General features: G+C 36.5%; 1 protein-coding gene across 6 annotated transcripts in view; it reads left to right on the top strand.

The window, feature by feature from the left end:
* The window catches only part of ARL15 (ADP ribosylation factor like GTPase 15), a 407407-nt gene that overhangs the window by 152031 nt on the left and 234815 nt on the right, over nt 1-20561 (top strand). For all 6 annotated transcript variants that reach the window (XM_058564091.1, XM_058564094.1, XM_058564092.1 and 3 more), the window contains one exon: nt 15472-15531. In XM_058564091.1, coding sequence (XP_058420074.1) covers nt 15472-15531 — 60 coding nt within the window. The remainder of the gene's footprint in view (nt 1-15471; nt 15532-20561) is intronic.

Below are 20561 nucleotides of genomic sequence, written 5' to 3' on the forward strand. Positions count from 1 at the left end.
CCAGTAGCTGGACTGGGAAAGTGGTAATTCATGAGATACTAGGTAGAGTATTCAGGAAGATCTTGCCTGGGGAATCAGCCCTAACCTGAGCACTGCTCTAGACCCACCTAATAAGTCATATTAAGACTAAAGGCTCAGTTTCCCAGTAACTTGAATGCATCCCAGAACAAAGCTGTATGAGATTTACAGAAAACAAAATCTTCTAGCACTTAATAAATTAAAATTCACAATGTCTGACATTCAGTCAAAAATTACCAGGCATTGCAAGAGGCAGGAAAACATCATTCATAATGAGAAGAATAATTAATCAATTGAAACTGACTCAGAACTGATACAGATGGATTAGCAAAGAAGGACATTAAAACTATTGTTAGAACTGAATTCTGTCTGTGCATAAAGTTAAATAAAGACATGGAAGATATATAAAAGAAAAAGAACAACATAAAATTTCTAGTGGTGAGTACCAAAATATCTGAGATGAAATATGCACCAGATAGGATCAATGGCAGGTTAGACTTTGCAGAAAAGGAAATTAATAACCTTGACGGCATTAGCATTAGAGATATGTAAAGACAGGAGAAGACAGAAGGAAACACAAAGAGCATCAGTGAACTGTGGAACAACTTCAAGTCACCTAACATATGGGTAATTGAAGTCTGCCAAGGTGAGGGGGTAGAGAAAGGGACAGAAAAAATATATGAGGAAATAATGGCTGACGTGTTTTCAAACTTGAAGAAAACTCCTGAATGCCAGATCCAAGAAGCTCATTGAACCCAAAGTACAAGTGACATGAACAAAACTACACCAAGGCACATCATAATAAAATTACTTGAAAGTGGTAATAAAGAATGTGATGGTTAATTTTATATGTCAACTTGGCTGGGCCATGGTGCTCAGATATGTCGTCACATTATTCTGGATGTTTCTGTGAGAGTATTTTTGGATGAGATTAATATTTAAATCAGTGGACTTTGAGTAAAGCAGATTGCTCTCTGTATGATGTGGTTGGTCCTCATCCAATCAGTTGAAGGCTTGAATAGAACACAAGACTGACTTCCCCTGAGCAAGAAGGGAATCTGCATCTGTTGGCCTTCAGACTTGAACTGCAGCATCATTTCTTTCCTGGTTCTCCAGTCTCCTGGCCCACCCTGCAGGTTTTTGACTTGCTAGCCTCCATAATCGTATGAGTCAATTTTTAAAAATAAGTATCTTTCTGTGTATACACATACATCCTATTGGTTCTGTTTCTCTGGAGAACCCTGAGTAATACAAAAAGAGAATCTTAAAAGCAGATAAAAGATATTAGAGAGGAAAAAAGATAAGGGTGGCACCAGATTTCTTCCTGAAAACACTGCAAGTGAGAAGCCAGTGAAGTAGCATCTTTAAAGTACTGAAGGGAAAAAAATTATCAACCTATACCCAGCAAAAATATCTTTCAAAAGGAAAGTCAAAATAAAGACTTTTTCAGACATATAAAAGCTGAAAGAATTTATTGTTAGCAGACCAACATTATAAGAAATGTTAAAGGAAGCCCTTCAGGCAGAAGAAAAATGATTCCAGATGGAAATCTGGATCTATGCAAAGGAATGAAAAGTACCAGAAAAGGTGACTACATAGGTAAATATGTAATATCTGGCTCTTATTATTTAACTCTTTAAAAGATAATTGTTTAAACAAAATATTGTGAGGTTTATAACATGTAAAATGCATGAGAACAGTAGCATAAAAGTCTTAGGGGAAAAACGGAAGTACACTATTGTAAGGTTCTTATGTGAAGTGGTATAATAACACTTGAAGGTAGACTTGTGATAAGTTAAAAATGTACTATAAACTCTAAAACAACCACTAAAATATCAAAGAATGATAACCAATAGGGCAACAAATAGAAGATGGAATTATCAAAAATACTTAATCAAAAGGTAGAGAAAAGAGAAAAAAGGGAACAAGAATAGATGGGACAAATAGAAAACAAGTAGCAAGGTGATACATTCAAACCTAACCATCAATAATTAAATTAAATGTAAACGGTCCAGACTTTCCAATTAAGAGGCTGAGATTGATATGATTAGGTAAAAAAAAAAACATCCAACTATATGCTGACTTAAAGAAATAAACTTTAAATATAAAGACACAAATAGATTAAAAGTAAAAGGATCGAAAATGATATACTAATAGTCAAAGGAAAGTTGGAGTGGCTATATTAATATCAGACAAGGCAGATTTTAGAGCAAAGAATAATACTGGGGATAAAGAAGTTCATTTCATAATGATAAAGAAATCATTTAATCAAGAGTACATAATAATGCTAAATACTTATGTATCTAATAACAGCTTCAAAATATACAAAGAAAAAACTGACAGAACTCCAAAGGGAAATAGACAAACCCACAATTATAGTCGGAGATTTTAATACTCTCTCAATTATTGATAGAACACGTAGGAAGAAAATAAGCCAAAATAGTAGACTTAAACAACACTATCAGCTAACTTGACCTGATTAACATTTGTAGAGCACTCTACCCAACAACAGAGGACATGTAGAAGATTTGCCAAATTAGATCATATCTGAAGACGTAAAACAAGTCTTAATAAATTTAAAAGGATTTAAGTCATACTAAGTATGTTCTCAGACCATGGTGGAATTGAATTAGAAATCAATAACATTTCTGGAAAAATCCCGAAATATTTGGAAACTAAATTACTTTTAAATAACCCATGGATCAAAGAAGAAATCAAAAGGGAAATATAAAGCATTTTGCATTGAATGAAAATACATCAGAATTTGTGGGATGCCTCTAAAACAGGACTTTAGGAGATATTTATAGCACTAAATACCTATATTTGAAAAAAAGGGCCTCAAATCAGTGACTCCAGCTTCTACCTTAATGAACTAAAAGAAGAATGAATTAAACCCAAGTTAAGCAGAAGGAAAGAAATAATAAAGATCAAAGTGGAAATCAATGAAATAGAAAAACCGTAGAGAAAATCATTGACACCACAAGCTAGTTCTTTGATAAGACCAATAAAATTCATAAAACTCTAGCCAAATCAGGAAAAACATCAAAGAAGACACTAATTAACAATATCAGGAATGAAGAGAGGTTGCATTAATATAGATTCTATAAGTAATAAAAGGATAATAAGAGAATGTTATGAACAACTTTATGCCAATAAATTTGACAACTTAAACGGACAAATTCCTTGAAAGACAAACCATCAAAGTGCATTCAAGAAGAAATAGAAAACCCAGATAGATCTATATCTATTAATGAAATTGAAATTATAGTTTACAAAAAGGGAAGAAAACAAAGTCTATTTGGCTTCACTGGTGAATTCTATCAAACATTTTAAAGAAGAAATAATGCCAGTGATACACAATATCTTCCATAAAATTGAAAAGGAGGGAAAACTTCCCAACTCCTATAAGACGACCCAGTTTAATGCCAAAACCAAAGACATTATAAGAAAACTACATATCAGTATCCCTTGTGAACACAGATGCAAAAAATAGAAATAAAAATTTACCAAATCAAATCTAATAATAGTATGTTATTATTAGGATAATATATCATGACCAAGTGACATTTATCCCAGGAATGCATAGTTTGTCGGTTTCACATTCAGAAATCAATGAATTTAGAGCCAGCACTGATGGCCTAGTGGTTAAAATTCAGTGCGCTCCCTTCCATCCCGGTTCAGTTTCCTGGGCATGGAACCACACCACGCATCTGTCACTTGCCGTGCTGCGGCGGCAGCTCACATAGAAGAACTCGAAGGACTTACAACTAGAATATACAACTATGTACTGGGGCTTTGGAGAGGGAAGAAAGGAGAGAGAAAGAGAGAGAGAGAAGATTGACAGCAGATGTTAGCTCAGGGTGACTCTTTCCCAGCCAAAAAAAAAACAATAAATTTAATTCACAATATCAATAAGCTAAAAAAAAAAAAAAACTGATCATCTCAAGAGATGCAAGCAAATGAGCAAAAAACATCAATTTCTGATTTAAAAAACTCTGTGAAATTGGAACCAAAGGGAATTTCCTGAGCTGTTAAAGGGCATCTGAGAAAACCCTACAGCTATTGTCATCCTTAATGGTGAAAAAATTCCTTCCCTCTCAGATCAGGAATGAAACATGGATGTCTATTCTTACCACTTCTGTTCCACATTGTAGTAGAGATTCCAGCCAGTGCATTAGGCAAGAAAAAGAAATAAAAGGCTTCTAGATTGGAAGGAGTTAAGTAAAACTATCTTTATTTGCCAGTGACAGAATCATCTATATAGAAAATTTGGTGGCATCTATCACTTCATACCAATAAATTAGAGATGGCTGATGTGAATTAGAGCTGAAAATTTTGGAGATCTGAAAACTTGGAGGATAGCTTTGGTCGTTGAAGTTTGGGCAACATTGTCCATAAGAACAGAAGAAGGTGGAGTGTGGTGGACAAATGTTAGCCAAGTATTGAATCCCTTCAGATAGAAGAGCAAACTTTCTGAAAGTTGGTAGATGGAAAGGCAGAAGTCCACAGTATGTAAACAGATGTCACTGCTTCAGGTGGGAAGTTATTAAGAGGTGTCTCTGGTGAAGTGGTCTAAAAGCATTATAAGGAACCAAAGCTAGTCCTTGGTGATAAGGAAAGGAAAAGCTCTGTTTGCTAATGTAAGGAGGAAGGAAAAGTGTACAAGAAACCGTTGGAGCCTAGAAAATACTTTTCTTAACAAAACGGAGGTTCCATATGATTGAGTGAAAGGGCTCTGTAATGATAAAGGTAGGGTAGAGTTGAGCATGAGGCATGAAGTAAGGTTATAGGAGAGAAGGGGCAGATGCTTGTTGGTTGAGTCTGTGTGTTCATTGTAGCTAATGAAGATGGGCAAGAGGTGGGACAAACAAATTAGTGATGACAGAGAGGGGTGGAGGATAGGCAACAGAGGACAGCCAAGCAGGCTGATTTTTAGTTATCGGTGATAACTAATAACTAAAAACCAGTCAGTGCTAGAGTTCCAGATAGCCATCGCTGGCATGTTCAAACTTACTGCTGCGTTCTTTTTGTTGTTCATAGCAGGTGTGTGTGCATGTATATAACTGAAGAAGAACAAAGGAGGTGGAAGGAATTCACTAAATTACATAACAAAGCCCAATGGCAAGAAAAGATAACTAGGAGAAGAAATGAGGAAGCCAGAAAGCCACACACGCATGTGAACGTTCAATGTGGAAGACGAGAGAATAGTTGCAGGAGGCCTAAGGAGAATAATTTACAAAGGAAAAGATCAAGGGACTTAACTACATAAAAATTTAGAATTATTGGGAAGCTAGAATTAACAAGAAAAATAGAAGAAAACAATACTGTTGAGAAATATTTGTGTCAGATATTACAGATAAGAGTTTATGGCTGTCCCTGTTACAGAATTCAATCACATTTACAAATAGTATCTAGAATCTAATTGATAAGTCCACAAAGAGGTAATTCATGAAAAGAATTAATAGCAAACAAATAAATGGAAAAGTTTAAACTTTACCAGAACTTCAACTTTACTAGAGAATAAACAAGAAAATGTTAATTTTATACCTAAATTTACCAAAATTTGTTTCTTTATAAGACCCAATGCTAGTAAGATTGTGGTGGCATGCATTACTGGTGGCATTGTGATTGATGTTGTCCTTTTTCTGGGAAAGCAATTATTCGTATAAATGAAAGGTTACCAAAATATTCACATTCCTTGAACTAGTAATTGTGCTACTGAGAACTTATTTTAAGCATGTAATTTCAAAGAAGCTATGTGCACAGAGCAATTTCTTGGAACATTTTGTATAACTAAAACTTGAAGGTAATTTAAACCATAGCAAGGGAGTTTGTTAATTAAATTGTGGTACGTCAATTGAAATGATTATACATTGGAAAAAATATACAGTCTTCTATAGAGGAAAATTAAATTTACATTTATTTCAAAAATTAAACCATGCGAAACCATAGTTTTGAATTGAAAAGTATAAAAGAACACACAAAAATAACAATGTGTTTTGTCGGTATGGCCGAATTATGTGTGAAATTTTGTTCTTTTAAATTATTTCTCTATAATGTTTTGATGATGTCAAGCCAATTAAAAATGAAATATTTGTTGGAAGAGTTTGAAATAGTTAAAAAGAGAATCTACCCTGAGAATTGGTTTCTTTAAATGAAATCATATCACAAGAAAGGTATATCCATCCAATTTCAGCAAGGCAAGAATGTCTGCCTTTTCTTCAGAAGGAAAGGGAATCCGTACTTTATTGGATTGTTAACTTCAGCAGTCTTTTACCTTTGACATATTTTAAAAAGATACTTAAATTGTCAAAACTCAAAGGGCCAAGAAATCCTCCAGAGAGCAGGTCCTGCTGGTAGAGAAAGAAAAATTGGGTAGCTTGTGCATTGGTCTAGAAACAAAAACGAACCCTGTCCAGTGTGAATTCTTTGACTGTATATGCACAAAGAATTTGTTGATAAAAGGGGTTGTTAACCTGTAGATTACACAAATATTCACTTTTTTTCTTTTTAAACCAGAGGAACAGAGTCTAAAGTCTTAGGGTAATATATTGATGTAACATGGAGAACAACCCAGAGAAAACTGAGCGCTTGGAATTGAGACTACCTTCTAGGGATATATATTACTACACTTGAAAAATTGTCAAGTAGTATGTCATTCAGTTAAAATAGAAAAAGATCATGATAATTTGAAAGAAGTATAGAAAAAGTTCATGAGAATTTGAATGAGGCATTTTAATAACTTAGCTGCATATGTGTTAAGTCAACAAGAGAAAGACGTTAGAAAGTCAGATTTTGGTATCTGCTAAAGGATTGTGTTTTATAAATGCCAGTAGATTAAATTTCCTTTTATGATGTTGAAATCATATTTAGAAGAATTTCACTCGACTATTGTCCAAACATCACAAAACTACCATGGCATAAATCATGCCCTTGGTCCAGGTCGAGGCCACCAGATCTGTGGAAGGTCTCTGCCTTCCACAGGGATTTCAGAAGCACACACTAAGTATTTTTGTGTGCATGTGTCCAGACTTGTATGTGTGTGTGTGTTCAGGGGGTAGAAGGGAGGTTGGTGTGTAGGTCCAAGTAAAATCTTCATGTGTTCCACACAATGAATAAAAATAGACTAGCCTCCCTCCCAAAACTAATTTTGTTACAATTCCAGGAATGCGTTCCCTGCATAAAAAATTTCAAATCCATCTCCCTTGTATTGCAGATTTTGTTGGATTTAAGGACGAAAAGACAAAAACTGAAAGTCTATGCAAACAATTATTTCCCCAAAGAGTTACTAAGTCATATATTTATTAAAATTTGTGGGGTTAAATCTTAGGGGAGGTTTCAGTCTTACTAATGTAGCTTAGATAGGCCAGGAAAAAATGACTGCGTAACTTAGGCTTCAGCCATCAAATCGTTTGAATGGAGTCTGGGGAGACCTACCCATGAGGCCTTTGGCCAAATACTAGAGGCCATTGATGACTGACTCAGTCATTACTGTTATTTCCTCCTCCTTGTTTAATATAAATAATGGAATCCTAATGTTAGAGGAAACTTTAAGGAGCTAATCTAGTCCACTCATTTTGCAAATGAGGGATTCAAGGTCAAGAGAAAAAGTGGCTGGTGAGCTAAGAGCTGTGGCTAGGGCTTGTAGGACAGTGCTGTTGTCACGTCAGCACACTGACCCCTGTGGAGAGCGTCAGAGGACGCTTGTTTTGTGAAGAAGCAGCAGAGCGAGGCTACTGTCATGGCTGACTCGGCCACCTTTCCTCCCCTCCTAAGTTCCTGGTTTTATTAATAATGTCTATAAAAAAGCACTTTCTAAACTCATGCTATTATTTTTATTCCATTAATAAGAAGGCAATCTGTAGTGTAGACCTGAGAACGCTTATTTTGGTTCTTTGTGTTGGATTATTATAAATAGGAGAGAAAATAAATTAGTGGGTTTATTAGGCATGTGTGTATTTTTCCAATCAGCTCCATCAGTATTTAGACTCAAAATTGGATCAAATAGTGTGAATCTGTTGGCTTGTTGGTATATGGAGGAGATGCCATAGTGCAGAGTTCTGATGGGCTCTGGTGATGAGACCTGGGTTCAGGTTTTGAATATAGTACTTAGTACATTTGATAAGATGCTTTACCCCTCTAACTCCTCTTCACTTTCCTCCTGGGACAGTAGTACTAACATTATCTTTAGGATTGTTGTGACAGCTAAATTAGGAAATAAATATAAACCCTTAGTACAGATCTTTAAACAGATATGGAGAGCCTCTTATGTGCCTAGCACTGGCATATAGGATACACTGTACTGTTGTTCTGTTATGGATCCTTGCAGTCTAGCTGGGGACAGACATAAAACAAAGAAACTGATATATAATTACAACTGTGAAAATCACGTAGGAGAAGTACTGCGTGGTAGAAAAACATGGATTCAAAAAATCAGCCTATTTCATGAACACCAGAGAAAACTTGCCTGATGAAGTAAAGTTAAAACACCACCTGGGGGCTGGCCCAGTGGTGTAGCAGGAAAGTTCACATGCTCTGCTTCGGTGGCCCGGGATTCGCGGGTTTGGATCCCGGGTGCGGACCTACACACTGCTCATCAAGCTATGCTGTGGCAGCATCCCATATACCATATCATAATAGAGAAAGATTGGCACAGGTGTTAGCTTAGGGGCAATCTTCCTCAGCAAAAAAAAAAACACCACCTGAAGGATGAAGAGTTTGTCAGAGGGGCAAAGAAATCTTATGGAGCAGTGTGTGCAAAGGCCCTGAGATGGAAGGAGCATAGCTTGTTTTAGGAACTGAAGAGTATAAATGGGGGGGAGATGGTACAAAATAAGCCTGAAGAAGGGGAGAGAACCAGATTAGGTAGGGTCTTGTTAGGTGTTTTGAACTATATCCTGAGTAGCAAGAAGCTATCCAAAGGTTTTGACTAGGGGAGTGATGTGAACAGATGTACATTTCAGGAAGATCACTTCTGCTAATGTGTGGAGATGATGGAGGAGGCCGGTAACAGATGCCAAGTGTTTAGTTAGGGAGGCTCTTGCCGTTGTCCGGATGGTGGTGGCTTGACTGGAGTTGTGCAGATGGATGGAGAGAAATGGACATATGTGAGAACTATTTAGCAGATGGAATTGACCGGCATTGGTGCCTTATTGGGTTTGGGAGAGAGGGAAAGGAAGTGCTAAGGAAGACTCCAAACATTTAGTCTGTAGAAGTCCTCAATAAATGTTTGTTTTTGGCTGCTACTACAACAACACTTGTTTCTACCACTGCTTTCAAAATGTATCAAAGCTTGAGGCCACGCATGATTTTGACTGAGAGAAATTTGAAGCATCCAGTGGTTGTTTGGTGACCATTAGTGTTCTCAATTTTTAATTTTATTTATTTAAAAAAGACACTTTCTAGCACTGAGTGCCATCTTTTCTCATTTACAGATGAGGAAACTGAGGCATAGAGGAATTAACTAACTTGCGCCAAGTTCAACAGTTAATAAATAGTAGAGCCAGAATTGGAACCCAGACCTTCTTGCTCTAGAGTCCATGCTATCCAGTGTTTTTTATTTCTCAAAGCAACCTTTGAGAAAGATATTTTGATGGTTTGATCTTTGTATCCCTACTAAATATATATATATATATTTTTGTGAGGAGATCAGCCCTGTGCTAACATCTGCCAATCCTCCTCTTTTTTTGCTGAGGAAGACTGGCCCTAGGCTAACATCCGTGCCCATCTTCCTACTTTATATGGGACGCCGCCACAGCATGGCTTGACAAGCAGTGCGTCGGTGCACGACCGGGATCCGAACCGGCGAACCCCGGGCCGCCGCAGCAGAGTGGGCACACTTAACTGCTTGCGCCACCGGGCCGCCCCCTACTAAATATAATATTAATTGCACCACTTGACCTCATCCAGCCCAATGTAAAGAAATAAAATATAGTCGATCTGGGCTTCTCCAGTGAATTTTACCAAACATTCAAAGAAGATTTAATACCCATCCTCCTCAAACTATTCCAAAAAATAGAGGAAGATGGAACACTTCCTGAATCATTCTATGAGGCCAACATCACCCTGATACCAAAACCAGACAAAGACAATACAAAGAAAGAAAATTACAGGCCAATATCGCTGATGAACATTGATGCAAAAATCCTCAACAAAATATTGGCAAACCGAATGCAACAATATATCAAAAAGATCATACACCATGATCAAGTGGGATTTATACCAGAGACGCAGGGATGGTTCAACATCCGCAAATCAATCAACGTGATACATCACATCAACAAAACAAAGAATAAAAACCACATGATCGTCTCAATAGACGCAGAGAAGGCATTTGACAAGATACAACATCCATTTATGATAAAAACTCTCAATAAAATGGGAATAGAAGGAAAGTACCTCAACATAATAAAGGCCATATATGACAAACCCACAGCTAACATCATACTCAACGGGGAAAGACTGAAAGCCATTCCTCTGAGAACAGGAACGAGGCAGGGCTGCCCACTCTCACCACTCCTGTTCAACATAGTACTGGAGGTTTTGGCCAGAGCAATTAGGCAAGAAAAAGGAATAAAAGGAATCCAAATAGGTAACGAAGAAGTGAAACTCGCACTATTTGCAGATGACATGATTGTATATATAGAAAACCCTAAAGAATCTGTTGGAAAACTGTTAGAAACAATCAACAACTACAGCAAAGTTGCAGGGTACAAAATCAATCTACAAAAATCAGTTGCATTTCTATATGCTAATAATGAACGAACAGAAAGAGAGCTCAAAAAGATAATACCATTTACAATTGCATCAAAAAGAATAAAATACCTAGGAATAAATCTTACCAAGGAGGTGAAGGACCTATACAATGAGAACTACAAGACATTATTGAGGGAAATCCACGATGACATAAAGAAATGGAAAGATATCCCATGCACGTGGATTGGAAGAATAAACATAGTTAAAATGTCTATATTACCTAAAGCAATCTACAGATTCAATGCAATCCCAATCAGAATCCCAATGACATTCTTCACAGAAATAGAAAAAAGAATACTAAAATTTATATGGGGCAACAAAAGACCCCGAATAGCTAAAGAAATCCTAAAGAAAAAGAACAAAGCAGGAGGCATCACAATTCCTGACTTCAAAACATACTACAAAGCAATAGTAATCAAAACAGCATGGTACTGGTACAAAAACAGACACACAGATCAATGGAACAGAATTGAAAGCCCAGAAATAAAACCACACATATACGGACAGCTAATTTTCGACAAAGGTGCTAAGAACATGCAATGGAGAAAGGAAAGTCTCTTCAATAAATGGTGTTGGGAAAACTGGACAGCCACATGCAAAAGAATGAAAGTGGACCATGTGCTATCGCCATTCACAAAAATTAACTCAAAATGGATCAAAGACCTGAAGGTGAGACCTGAAACTATAAAACTCATAGAAGAAAATATAGGCAACACACTATTTGACATTGGTTTTAAAGGAATCTTTTCGGATGACATGCCTACCCAGACTAGGGAAACTAAAGAAAAAATAAACAAGTGGGACTTTATCAGATTAAAGAGCTTTTATAAGGCAAATGAAACCAGAATCAAGATGAACAAACAACCAACCAGCTGGGAGAGAATATTTGCAAAACATACATCTGACAAGGGGTTGATCTCCATAATATATAAAGAACTCACACAATTGAACAACAAAAAAACAAACAACCCGATCGAAAAATGGGCAGAGGAAATGAACAGACACTTCTCCAAGGAAGATATACAGATGGCCAATAGGCACATGAAAAGATGCTCAACATCACTAATCATCAGGGAAATGCAAATCAAAACAACACTAAGATACCACCTCACGCCCGTTAGAATGGCTATAATCACCAAGACAAAAAACAACAAATGTTGGAGAGGATGTGGAGAAACAGGAACCCTCATACACAGCTGGTGGGAATGCAAATTGGTGCAGCCTCTATGGAAAACGGTATGGAGATTCCTCAAAGAATTAAAAATAGAGATGCCCTATGATCCAGCTATCCCACTACTGGGAATCTATCCAACGCACCGGAAATCAACAATCCAAAGAGGCTTATGCACCCCTATGTTCATTGCAGCATTATTCACCATAGCCAAGAAGTGGAGGCAACCTAAGTGTCCCTCGACTGAGGATTGGATTAAGAAAATGTGGTATATATATACAATGGAATACTACTCAGCCATAAAAAAAGACAAAATCGTCCCATTTGCAACAACATGGATGGGCCTGGAGCGTATTATGTTAAGTGAAATAAGCCAGAAAGAGAAAGACAAACACTGTATGATCTCCCTCATATGTGGAATATAAACCAACACATGGACAGAGAAAACTGGACTGTGGTTACCGGGGAAGTGGGGGTGGGGGGTGGGCACAAGGGGTGAAGGGAGTCATATATGGGGTGATGGACAAACAAAAATGTACAACCCAAAATTTCACAATGTTAGAAACCATTAAAACATCAATAAAAAAAAAATATATATATATATATAGTCGATCTGATAGTCACCCTTCTTGATTGCTTTTCTGGTGAACTGCAAGTATGGCTTTAAATTTTAATTATTTTTAATCCTTCAAACATTTAGAATAACCAAAAGAAAAATATTGTTTCTTTTCCATGAATAGTACATTTTCTTATTTTCTAGACTGATTATCTAGGCTTCGTCCTCTGAACATTAATTACCACAGCTCTACTGTAAAAATAATATGAAGACAGCAAAATGGAAGACTTGTATATACCTTTGCAGTATAAATCTAGCCACACATGTTCTATTTGGAGAGAAAACATTTATGAGTACTCTGCAGAAACATTTATATGCCTATAAATAACATTGCTAGGTTACTTTGCTTAGCGTGAGCATTTGAGGACATTTTTGTAGTCAATTTATTATGATGTCTGTGCAAGGATTAAAGATAGTAACAATGATATAATCTGCCTGTTGGATTAATAAATTTCAAAGGTTGTATTTTGCATATGGGTGCAGCAGTTTCTGGAAAGATATTACTTCCCTTTCGGTGCCTGCATATTGTCAGTTTTTAGGAATCAAAGTAGATTAAACATTGCTAATGTGCTCCATAACTGTGTCTTTTTCAAAGTTGGGACCTGTCCCGTTTCTCTGGAAAATCCATACTTGAGTTGTCCTAAACATAACCGCTCGTGGACTGTTTAGCATTTGCATAGGGCTTTTCATTTTCAGGATTTCACAATCATTGCCTTTTAATCCATGTAACACCCCTGTGAGGTAGGTAGATACATTCAAGCATCCAAGTCTCCTGCAGGCAAATTTCAGTGCCAGCAGGAGTATTGTGATTGGCATTGACTTTCCTTAATTTCCCAGAGGCCAGACACCTGGGGAGGCTTTCCTGCAGGCCCAGGTACATGACAGTGTTTCAGCCATATGAGGCTGCCTGCTTATTCATCCCGCAGTTTTACTAAGATTCAGTGACTGCGTGCACCATTAACCATAATGCTGTGCCTGCCAACTGTGTCAATCTGCGTTAAACTCACACAGGAAGGGTAGGTTTTGGAAGATTCTTAGAGAGCCATATAAACATTTACAGTCTGTACAACAGATTTCAACTGTTTGTGCTTCATCAGTCCAACAAAGGTACTTCTCATTCAATGGTAACATTTACAGCTCCAATTAAGTACTTAGATTAGTAAATGGGCACCCAGGAGTTCTGTCTTAGGAGTTTATAATATATTCAGAAGATATGTATACCTGATGATTAAATCATGAATACAGCATAAATTGACATATAGTGCCAGCAGTAATATATTGTATGCTTATTTGTACCAGGCACTGTGATGAGCCTAATACATGCATTTTCCCATCCTTACAACAACCCTCTGAGGTAGGTCCTATCATTCTCATTTCACAGTGATGAAACCCAAGGCTGGTAGGTTGCCCACAGTCACACAGCGTATTTAAACCTAGTCACTTTTTAGCCTTTGCGTGGTTAAAATCATTACATATTGATTTCCTTTTTTATAAAATAAAGCAAAACCCTATAAAAGAATTGTTCATATCCATATCTTCATATCTTTTTACCTTTCCAGGCTCTTATCATAACTTGCTTCAAATGAAAAGTTATTTCTTTGTCTTCTCTTTGACTCTGTTGATAATTTCTTGAAAAAGGGACTGTGTTTAATTTGTCTTGTAAGTGTACATACTAAATAATGTTTAAAACCTTAAATTGGATGCTCAGAAATTACTGAATAAATTAACTTTTAAAAATTAGTAGGGCTTTTAATAGAAAAAGAAGGACTTGTATATGCTAAAACTTGCAAGTGAAACAAAAGAATCTCTCTTCTATTTAAGACCTCCAGATCCCAGTTCTCCCAACGGTCATTACTAGTTACCGTTTCTTGTGGATTCTTTCAAAAATAATTAGTGTATATGTATTTGTGTGTGTGGGTATATGCACACTCACATATGTTGCAACTGATATGCTTTTATACTAAATCCTATGAACCCGATATGTTCACGTCAATCGTGACTTGAATGATTATAAAGTCCTAAATACATAGTTAATCATAAAACTATACTCTGAATATATTTTTATAGTAGAAATCATTTATTGCATGCATTATAAAATGATAGCCTATGCATAACTGGATAATTATGATTGCACTTTTAAGAAAAATTATGTCTGACGTTAACCATGTCCTCAAAAGAAAACACAAACATAAATATTATCTAATTCTAATATTAGATAGTTATAATTTAGATACCTTAATCTCTAGGGTTGCTGAGTTATATGTGAGAGAAAATTAACTTTAGGAATTAGATGCAAAGGTCCTGGTAGACTTAATATTTTCTTTCTTTTTTTTTTATCTTTGTGAGGAAGATTAGCCCTAAGCTAACATCCAATGCCAATCCTCCTCTTTTTGCTGAGGAAGATTGGCCCTCGGCTAACATCCACCCCCATCTTCTTCTACTTTATATGAGATGCTGCCACAGCATGTCTTGACAAGAGGTGCGTTGGGGCGCGCCTGGGATCCGAACCTGGGAACCCTGGACTGCTGCAGCGGAGAGCATGCACTTAACCGCTATGCCACCCGGCCAGCCCCTAGACTTAATATTTTCTTTGAAGTTTCTCTGTATTTCCAAATGTCTTTCTTAGGATTGATAAAATTTACAAAGTGACATTATATATTTAATTAAATAATAAGGCAATATTTTGAAGAAAAGAGTTATATTTTGCTATAATAGACAACTATGTTTTGGAAAAATGATTGACGATAATATTGGGTTATTAATTTATGTTGGAAATTATGTGTTTCTAGTGTAAATATGAGCTATGAAGAGTAACTGTTAATCTGCATAAAAAAGAGGATTTAAGCCTCTTACACATTTTTAAAAGTTAAGTTTCTAATTCTTTTTTTATGTTTTTGTTTTCTAATTTTAGGTTTTAGTATAAAAGCAGTGCCATTCCAGAATGCCATCTTGAATGTAAAAGAACTTGGAGGTATAACATTTAAAATCGTTTCTGTGTTTGGCTTTAACTTTTACTAATTTGGTATTAATGTGTTACATATAATTAAAACATAATAATTCATTATTCTAGTAGGTGATTCATTTTTACCTTTTCTCTTGATCATACATTTTCCTAGAAATATTTTCTTCTCTTTATATGTTTTAAAGGTTGTTGAAGAGTTCTAAGTAATAAACTTCATTTTCTTTTATATGAATTAGAGAACTGTACCACTAGTGCCATTTCATACACTATACCCTTTGGTTTTACTTGTTCAAAAAGTTTATTCTTGAATGAAAAAAATGAAGAGAATTTTAAGATAATCATAGAAAAATAAGCTATACATTACGCAGGGCAAAGAACCGTACTTTAGAATAGTTTGTATTTATACGGCAGGTTTTATTGTATTAGATCTTTTTAGAATGTATTTGTTGCGACAATAAATCTTTGCCAATGGGTTCTTTGCTGGTCAAGCACGTTTATTGGATAGGCTGTACCCCAAACTATACATCACTCATTCTTTCATTACACTCTCTGTCTGGGATTTTTTAGTTGTGTTTTATGTCAGTCAGGGTCTTAACCCATGTAAATAGGTTAACAAAGAAATCAGTCAATTCAGTGAACCTACTAAATTCTCTAAGGGCACAGGAAAATGGTAAGTGCTCTGGAGTTCAGTATAATATTGGTGAGTTTAATGACTTAGAAGAAACCTCCCCTCCATCTCTTTAATCACTTTGTGATATTGACCTTACCCTGTTTTTTTTTTTTTTTTTTCTTAGGTTCATTCTAACTGTGACCTATTTTTAACTTGATGAAATTGAAACACAAACTTGATGCTGTTTTCATAGTATTTGATGCCTTCTTATTTTTATCTTGTAATGTATTAGCTGATGTTTTTCAGGTATCTGTTATAGAGAGCTGTATCTAGGACAAATTTACTTTTGTCAGTCTGCTTTATAGCTACCTTTGACTTTTATAGCATTAATATTTAAAATCATCCATGGTTGATAAATTCTGATTTTCCCTTAAGACGTTTGCTTTTGTCATTTTGACTACAAAAATAAAACCTGAATGTTCCCGTAATAGAATAATTTTTCTATGTAAAAATTTTAAAAGACTGTGTTCTTTTAGGGTGAATATTTTAATATTACTTTGTAGTTTCTGGTGACTCTCTGCTTCTTGGTGACCATAGTATTATAGTCAGAGAACATCTTGTAAAAGTCCCTGGAATCAAAATGTATGGTTTGAGAATTTTATTGGTTTTAAACATGGTTGATACTTAGTAAGTATTTTATTACTAGGTTAGACAAAACTTTTATTGAACATCCTCCAGGTGTAAGAAACTGTTGATTGACAAGGCATTTAGTATAGATGTTTAGTTGGATAATATAAATAGTGAATGTATCTGGACAATTAAGAAAAGTGAACACTTCAAGGAATTTTTATAGCCTTGACTTTGTGCCATTGAAATTCAGTACAATAAAAGATCAAATTAGAGGACAGGAGTGTATAGGGTGAGAATCTGTCTGTTCTCAAGCAAGGTTTAATTTTGCTGAAGAACTGTGCCCTGACAATTGCTAAAATGGAAATTACAATGGAGAGGATACCACCAAACCCTATGGTTTGGTGGTAATGTTTCAGTTAACGTGTGTTATGTGATGAGGTTGAGATGTAGGTGAAAGATACAGCATCAAGGATTGGGACAGGTTAATAATATGTGGTGTTTTGCATGTGGTATTCTACTCCATCAATTTTAATAGTTCTGGTTTCAGTTGAGAGACAGTCTCAAGGAGAAGGTGGTTTTTCTAAGTGGAATCTGATTTAGTGTATCCTCTGTCACATGCTCAAAGGAAAGCAGTGGAGGGAGTTCATTCCTTGATTCCTTTATTTAACATGAATTCACTAATTCCTTTATTTAATAAATATTTTTTGAGGGCCTACTCTGCCTAGAAAAGGACTGGGCACTGGCTTGTGTCTCACACAAGAATGCATGAAAAGTAGGCTAACCCATGTGAAGAGTGTAGCTTTTCTAGGATTTGGAGTGTATCTTACATACCAAGAAGCTCATTCCAATATAAGGCATATGGCATTTAGGGAGAATTATGACCTACTGAAATCCAGTTGTTTGAGAGGATGTTGCTTGGCCAAGAATTTCTAAGTTCAGGAGGAAAGAGTTGAGTGTTTTAGCAACAGTGTGTGAAGATATGAAACCTTTGTTCACCAATAGAGGGTTGCACAGAATACAGGTTAATCAGAGTTCGGTCGGGTTGTCAATCAAGGGAAAAATTCTGAAATCAAGGGAGAACCTCAAGAAGATAGGTATAAGGATAGTAGATATTGATAGCCACAACGTTGCTAAAGTGTGGGATGCTCAGATGGTTCTGCTTATGCTAGGGTTACTTCAGGACGTCAGCGTGGCCCCTGCTTCTCTGTGCTAACTCCTTCCTCTACCCATCTCAGATAGTTCCAAGGCTCTCCATCACACTCCCTCTCAACCTTAAGTGAAATTTCTCACTTCTTCAAAATCGGAAGAAGCATGAACTTATGCCCCTTATCTAGTAAAAAGAAATGATATGGAATGAAATAACAAAGACCAATGGAGTTAAATTAAATGAAAGGCCCTTTGGGAGATCTTAATAACAAACTTTATGTTTGCATACACAACTGATAGATGTCTGTGTCTGTGTATATATATAATTTACATGTATAACATATATACATATATAATTCTATGTTCTTATCAATTTTCTTTTTTCTGAAGGTGTTTCCTACATCTTTCACCTAAAAATTCATATCATTCTTATTCACATCAATTTTTCTCATACGGTCTTTCCCTACCATTCACACAATCATTCTAGCACAACTAATTGTGTGTTAAGCATGATTCTAGGGGCCGGGAATAAATGATACTTAAAACACATCCCCTCTCTTCAAGGATCTCATGGTTCAGTGATGGAGACATTCATGAAAACAAGTATTTGAAAATAATGAAATTTTTGAAAATAATGAAATTAAGGGGGAAAAACACATATAAAGTGAGGGATGACACAAAGAGAGACATAATCAGTCCAGCCTGGTGGTATGACTGGTGAGTTCTGTTTTCACTATTTTGAGAATGGCTTGTTCTCCTTAACTTACTCGTCATACCCACCAGGCTGCACCGATTATGCCTATTTTATGTGAAAACTTAGAAAAATCTAAGTTTTCTTCTATTTGTCCCCTCATGCCCACTTCTCTCCCCCCACACATTCTCATCTAATCTTTTCAATTTCATGCCTAGAGAGTAGATGCTATTATTGTCTCACGGATAGTTAGACACAAGACACCTAGACACAGAGGAATCGAGTGACTTGATCGAGGTTATTTGGAGAAGGAGGTGGGGGTCAATCTGAGCCCTTGTGCTTAACCAGTGTCCTCTATACACAGAACATTTTATCCAGGGCCTGGCACAAGAGAAGTGCCCCCACATGTCATCTGCTGCTGCTTTTGTCATTATTGTATGCACAGTTTAAAGTTTTCCCATGTGGGTGTTATTTTCGTTAACACTATTGATAAAACATGAACACCTTGCTCTCTGCTCAAAAACTTTTATAGGACTTTTATTGCAGCTGCTTTTATCATCTGTTTTCTCTCTCTTATTCACTTTATTTAGAGGCCTTTCAAGTCTAAATCTTGTTCAGTTACGGTTCTTACTCCAGTGCTGTAGTCATGCTTCCCTCCTCTGATTTCTTCAAGACTGCCTTCTGAATCAAAATCTTACCTCAACTTTCCAAACTATCTAGAATCCTCCACAAACATGTCATTTTCATATTCTTTTCTTTCTAATTCATTCATTCAACAAATATTTACTGGACATATTCTATGTCCAGGCTGAGTTCTAGAAAGTGGTGATGGTTATAGTGTCAGGACATGCCCAGTGCCTGCATAGACTAGCTAATAGACATGAGGGGAGACTCTTGTGTATTTACCTTCTCTCCTTGATTAAAGCCAAATATTACTTCTCACAGGCCTAGAACAAGTTCTAGGCTAATCCCTTCTGTTCCTGAAAGGATTTTTTAATACCATCCAGCAAGGCTGATTGTTAATTCTGATACCTACAAGGGACATTCCGTGTAGTATTGCGTGGTGAACTTTTTTTTCCTGCGTATTGTTTCAGTTGGAAAGTTTTTGTTGAAACTAATCTAAATCCTTTCTCTTTTAGTTTTAATTAATTACTTTTACTTTAAGATACCAGGCAGGATCTTGGATTGACAGAAAGATTAATCTTTCAAAGAATTTTCCTTCCTTGCAGTGACTTGTTTCAAAGCCCAGCCATTCTGTATGATTCTAGGCAAGTCCACTTTCCGATATCTCTGTTTCCTTATCTGTAAAATGTAGTAATAAGAACTTCTGCATCATATAATCTTTTTTTTTCCTTTTGTGAGGAAGATCAGCCCTGAGCTAACATCCATGCCAATCCTCCTCTTTTTGCTGAGGAAGACCGGCCCTGAGCTAACATCTATTGCCAATCCTCCTCCTTCCCCCCACCCCCCAAAGCCCCAGTAGATAGTTGTATGTCGTTGTTGCACATCCTTCTAGTTGCTGTATGTGGGACGCGGCCTCAGCCTGGCCGGACAAGCGGTGCGTTGGTGCGCGCCCGGGATCCGAACCAGGGCCGCCAGTAGTGGAGTGCACGCACTTAACCACTAAGCCACGGGGCCAGCCCCATATAATCTTTTTGATGACTAAATTAGTTAATGTAGATCAAGTTGTTAGAGACTGCCTGGGCCATAGCTAAAATTTTTGGAAGATGTACGTATTATCGTTCCACCCTCACTCTCCTATACTCCCCAAAAAACACCTTTCAATAAAGGCTTTTTCCCAAGGTCTCTAAAAATAACACAGATCACATATTGATAGCTTTTTCTCTTTGTGGTCATGCTTCTCTCCCTTGTAGACAAGGTGATCTTTTTCTTCATTGTGTTATACTTGTTTAAACTGAAAACTCACTGGGAAGGGACCTCGCTGGAGTCTTTTGGTTAGCA

The sequence above is a fragment of the Diceros bicornis genome, chromosome 20 (genome assembly GCF_020826845.1).
Source record: "Diceros bicornis minor isolate mBicDic1 chromosome 20, mDicBic1.mat.cur, whole genome shotgun sequence".
In the NCBI taxonomy this organism is placed as follows: Eukaryota; Metazoa; Chordata; class Mammalia; order Perissodactyla; family Rhinocerotidae; genus Diceros; species Diceros bicornis.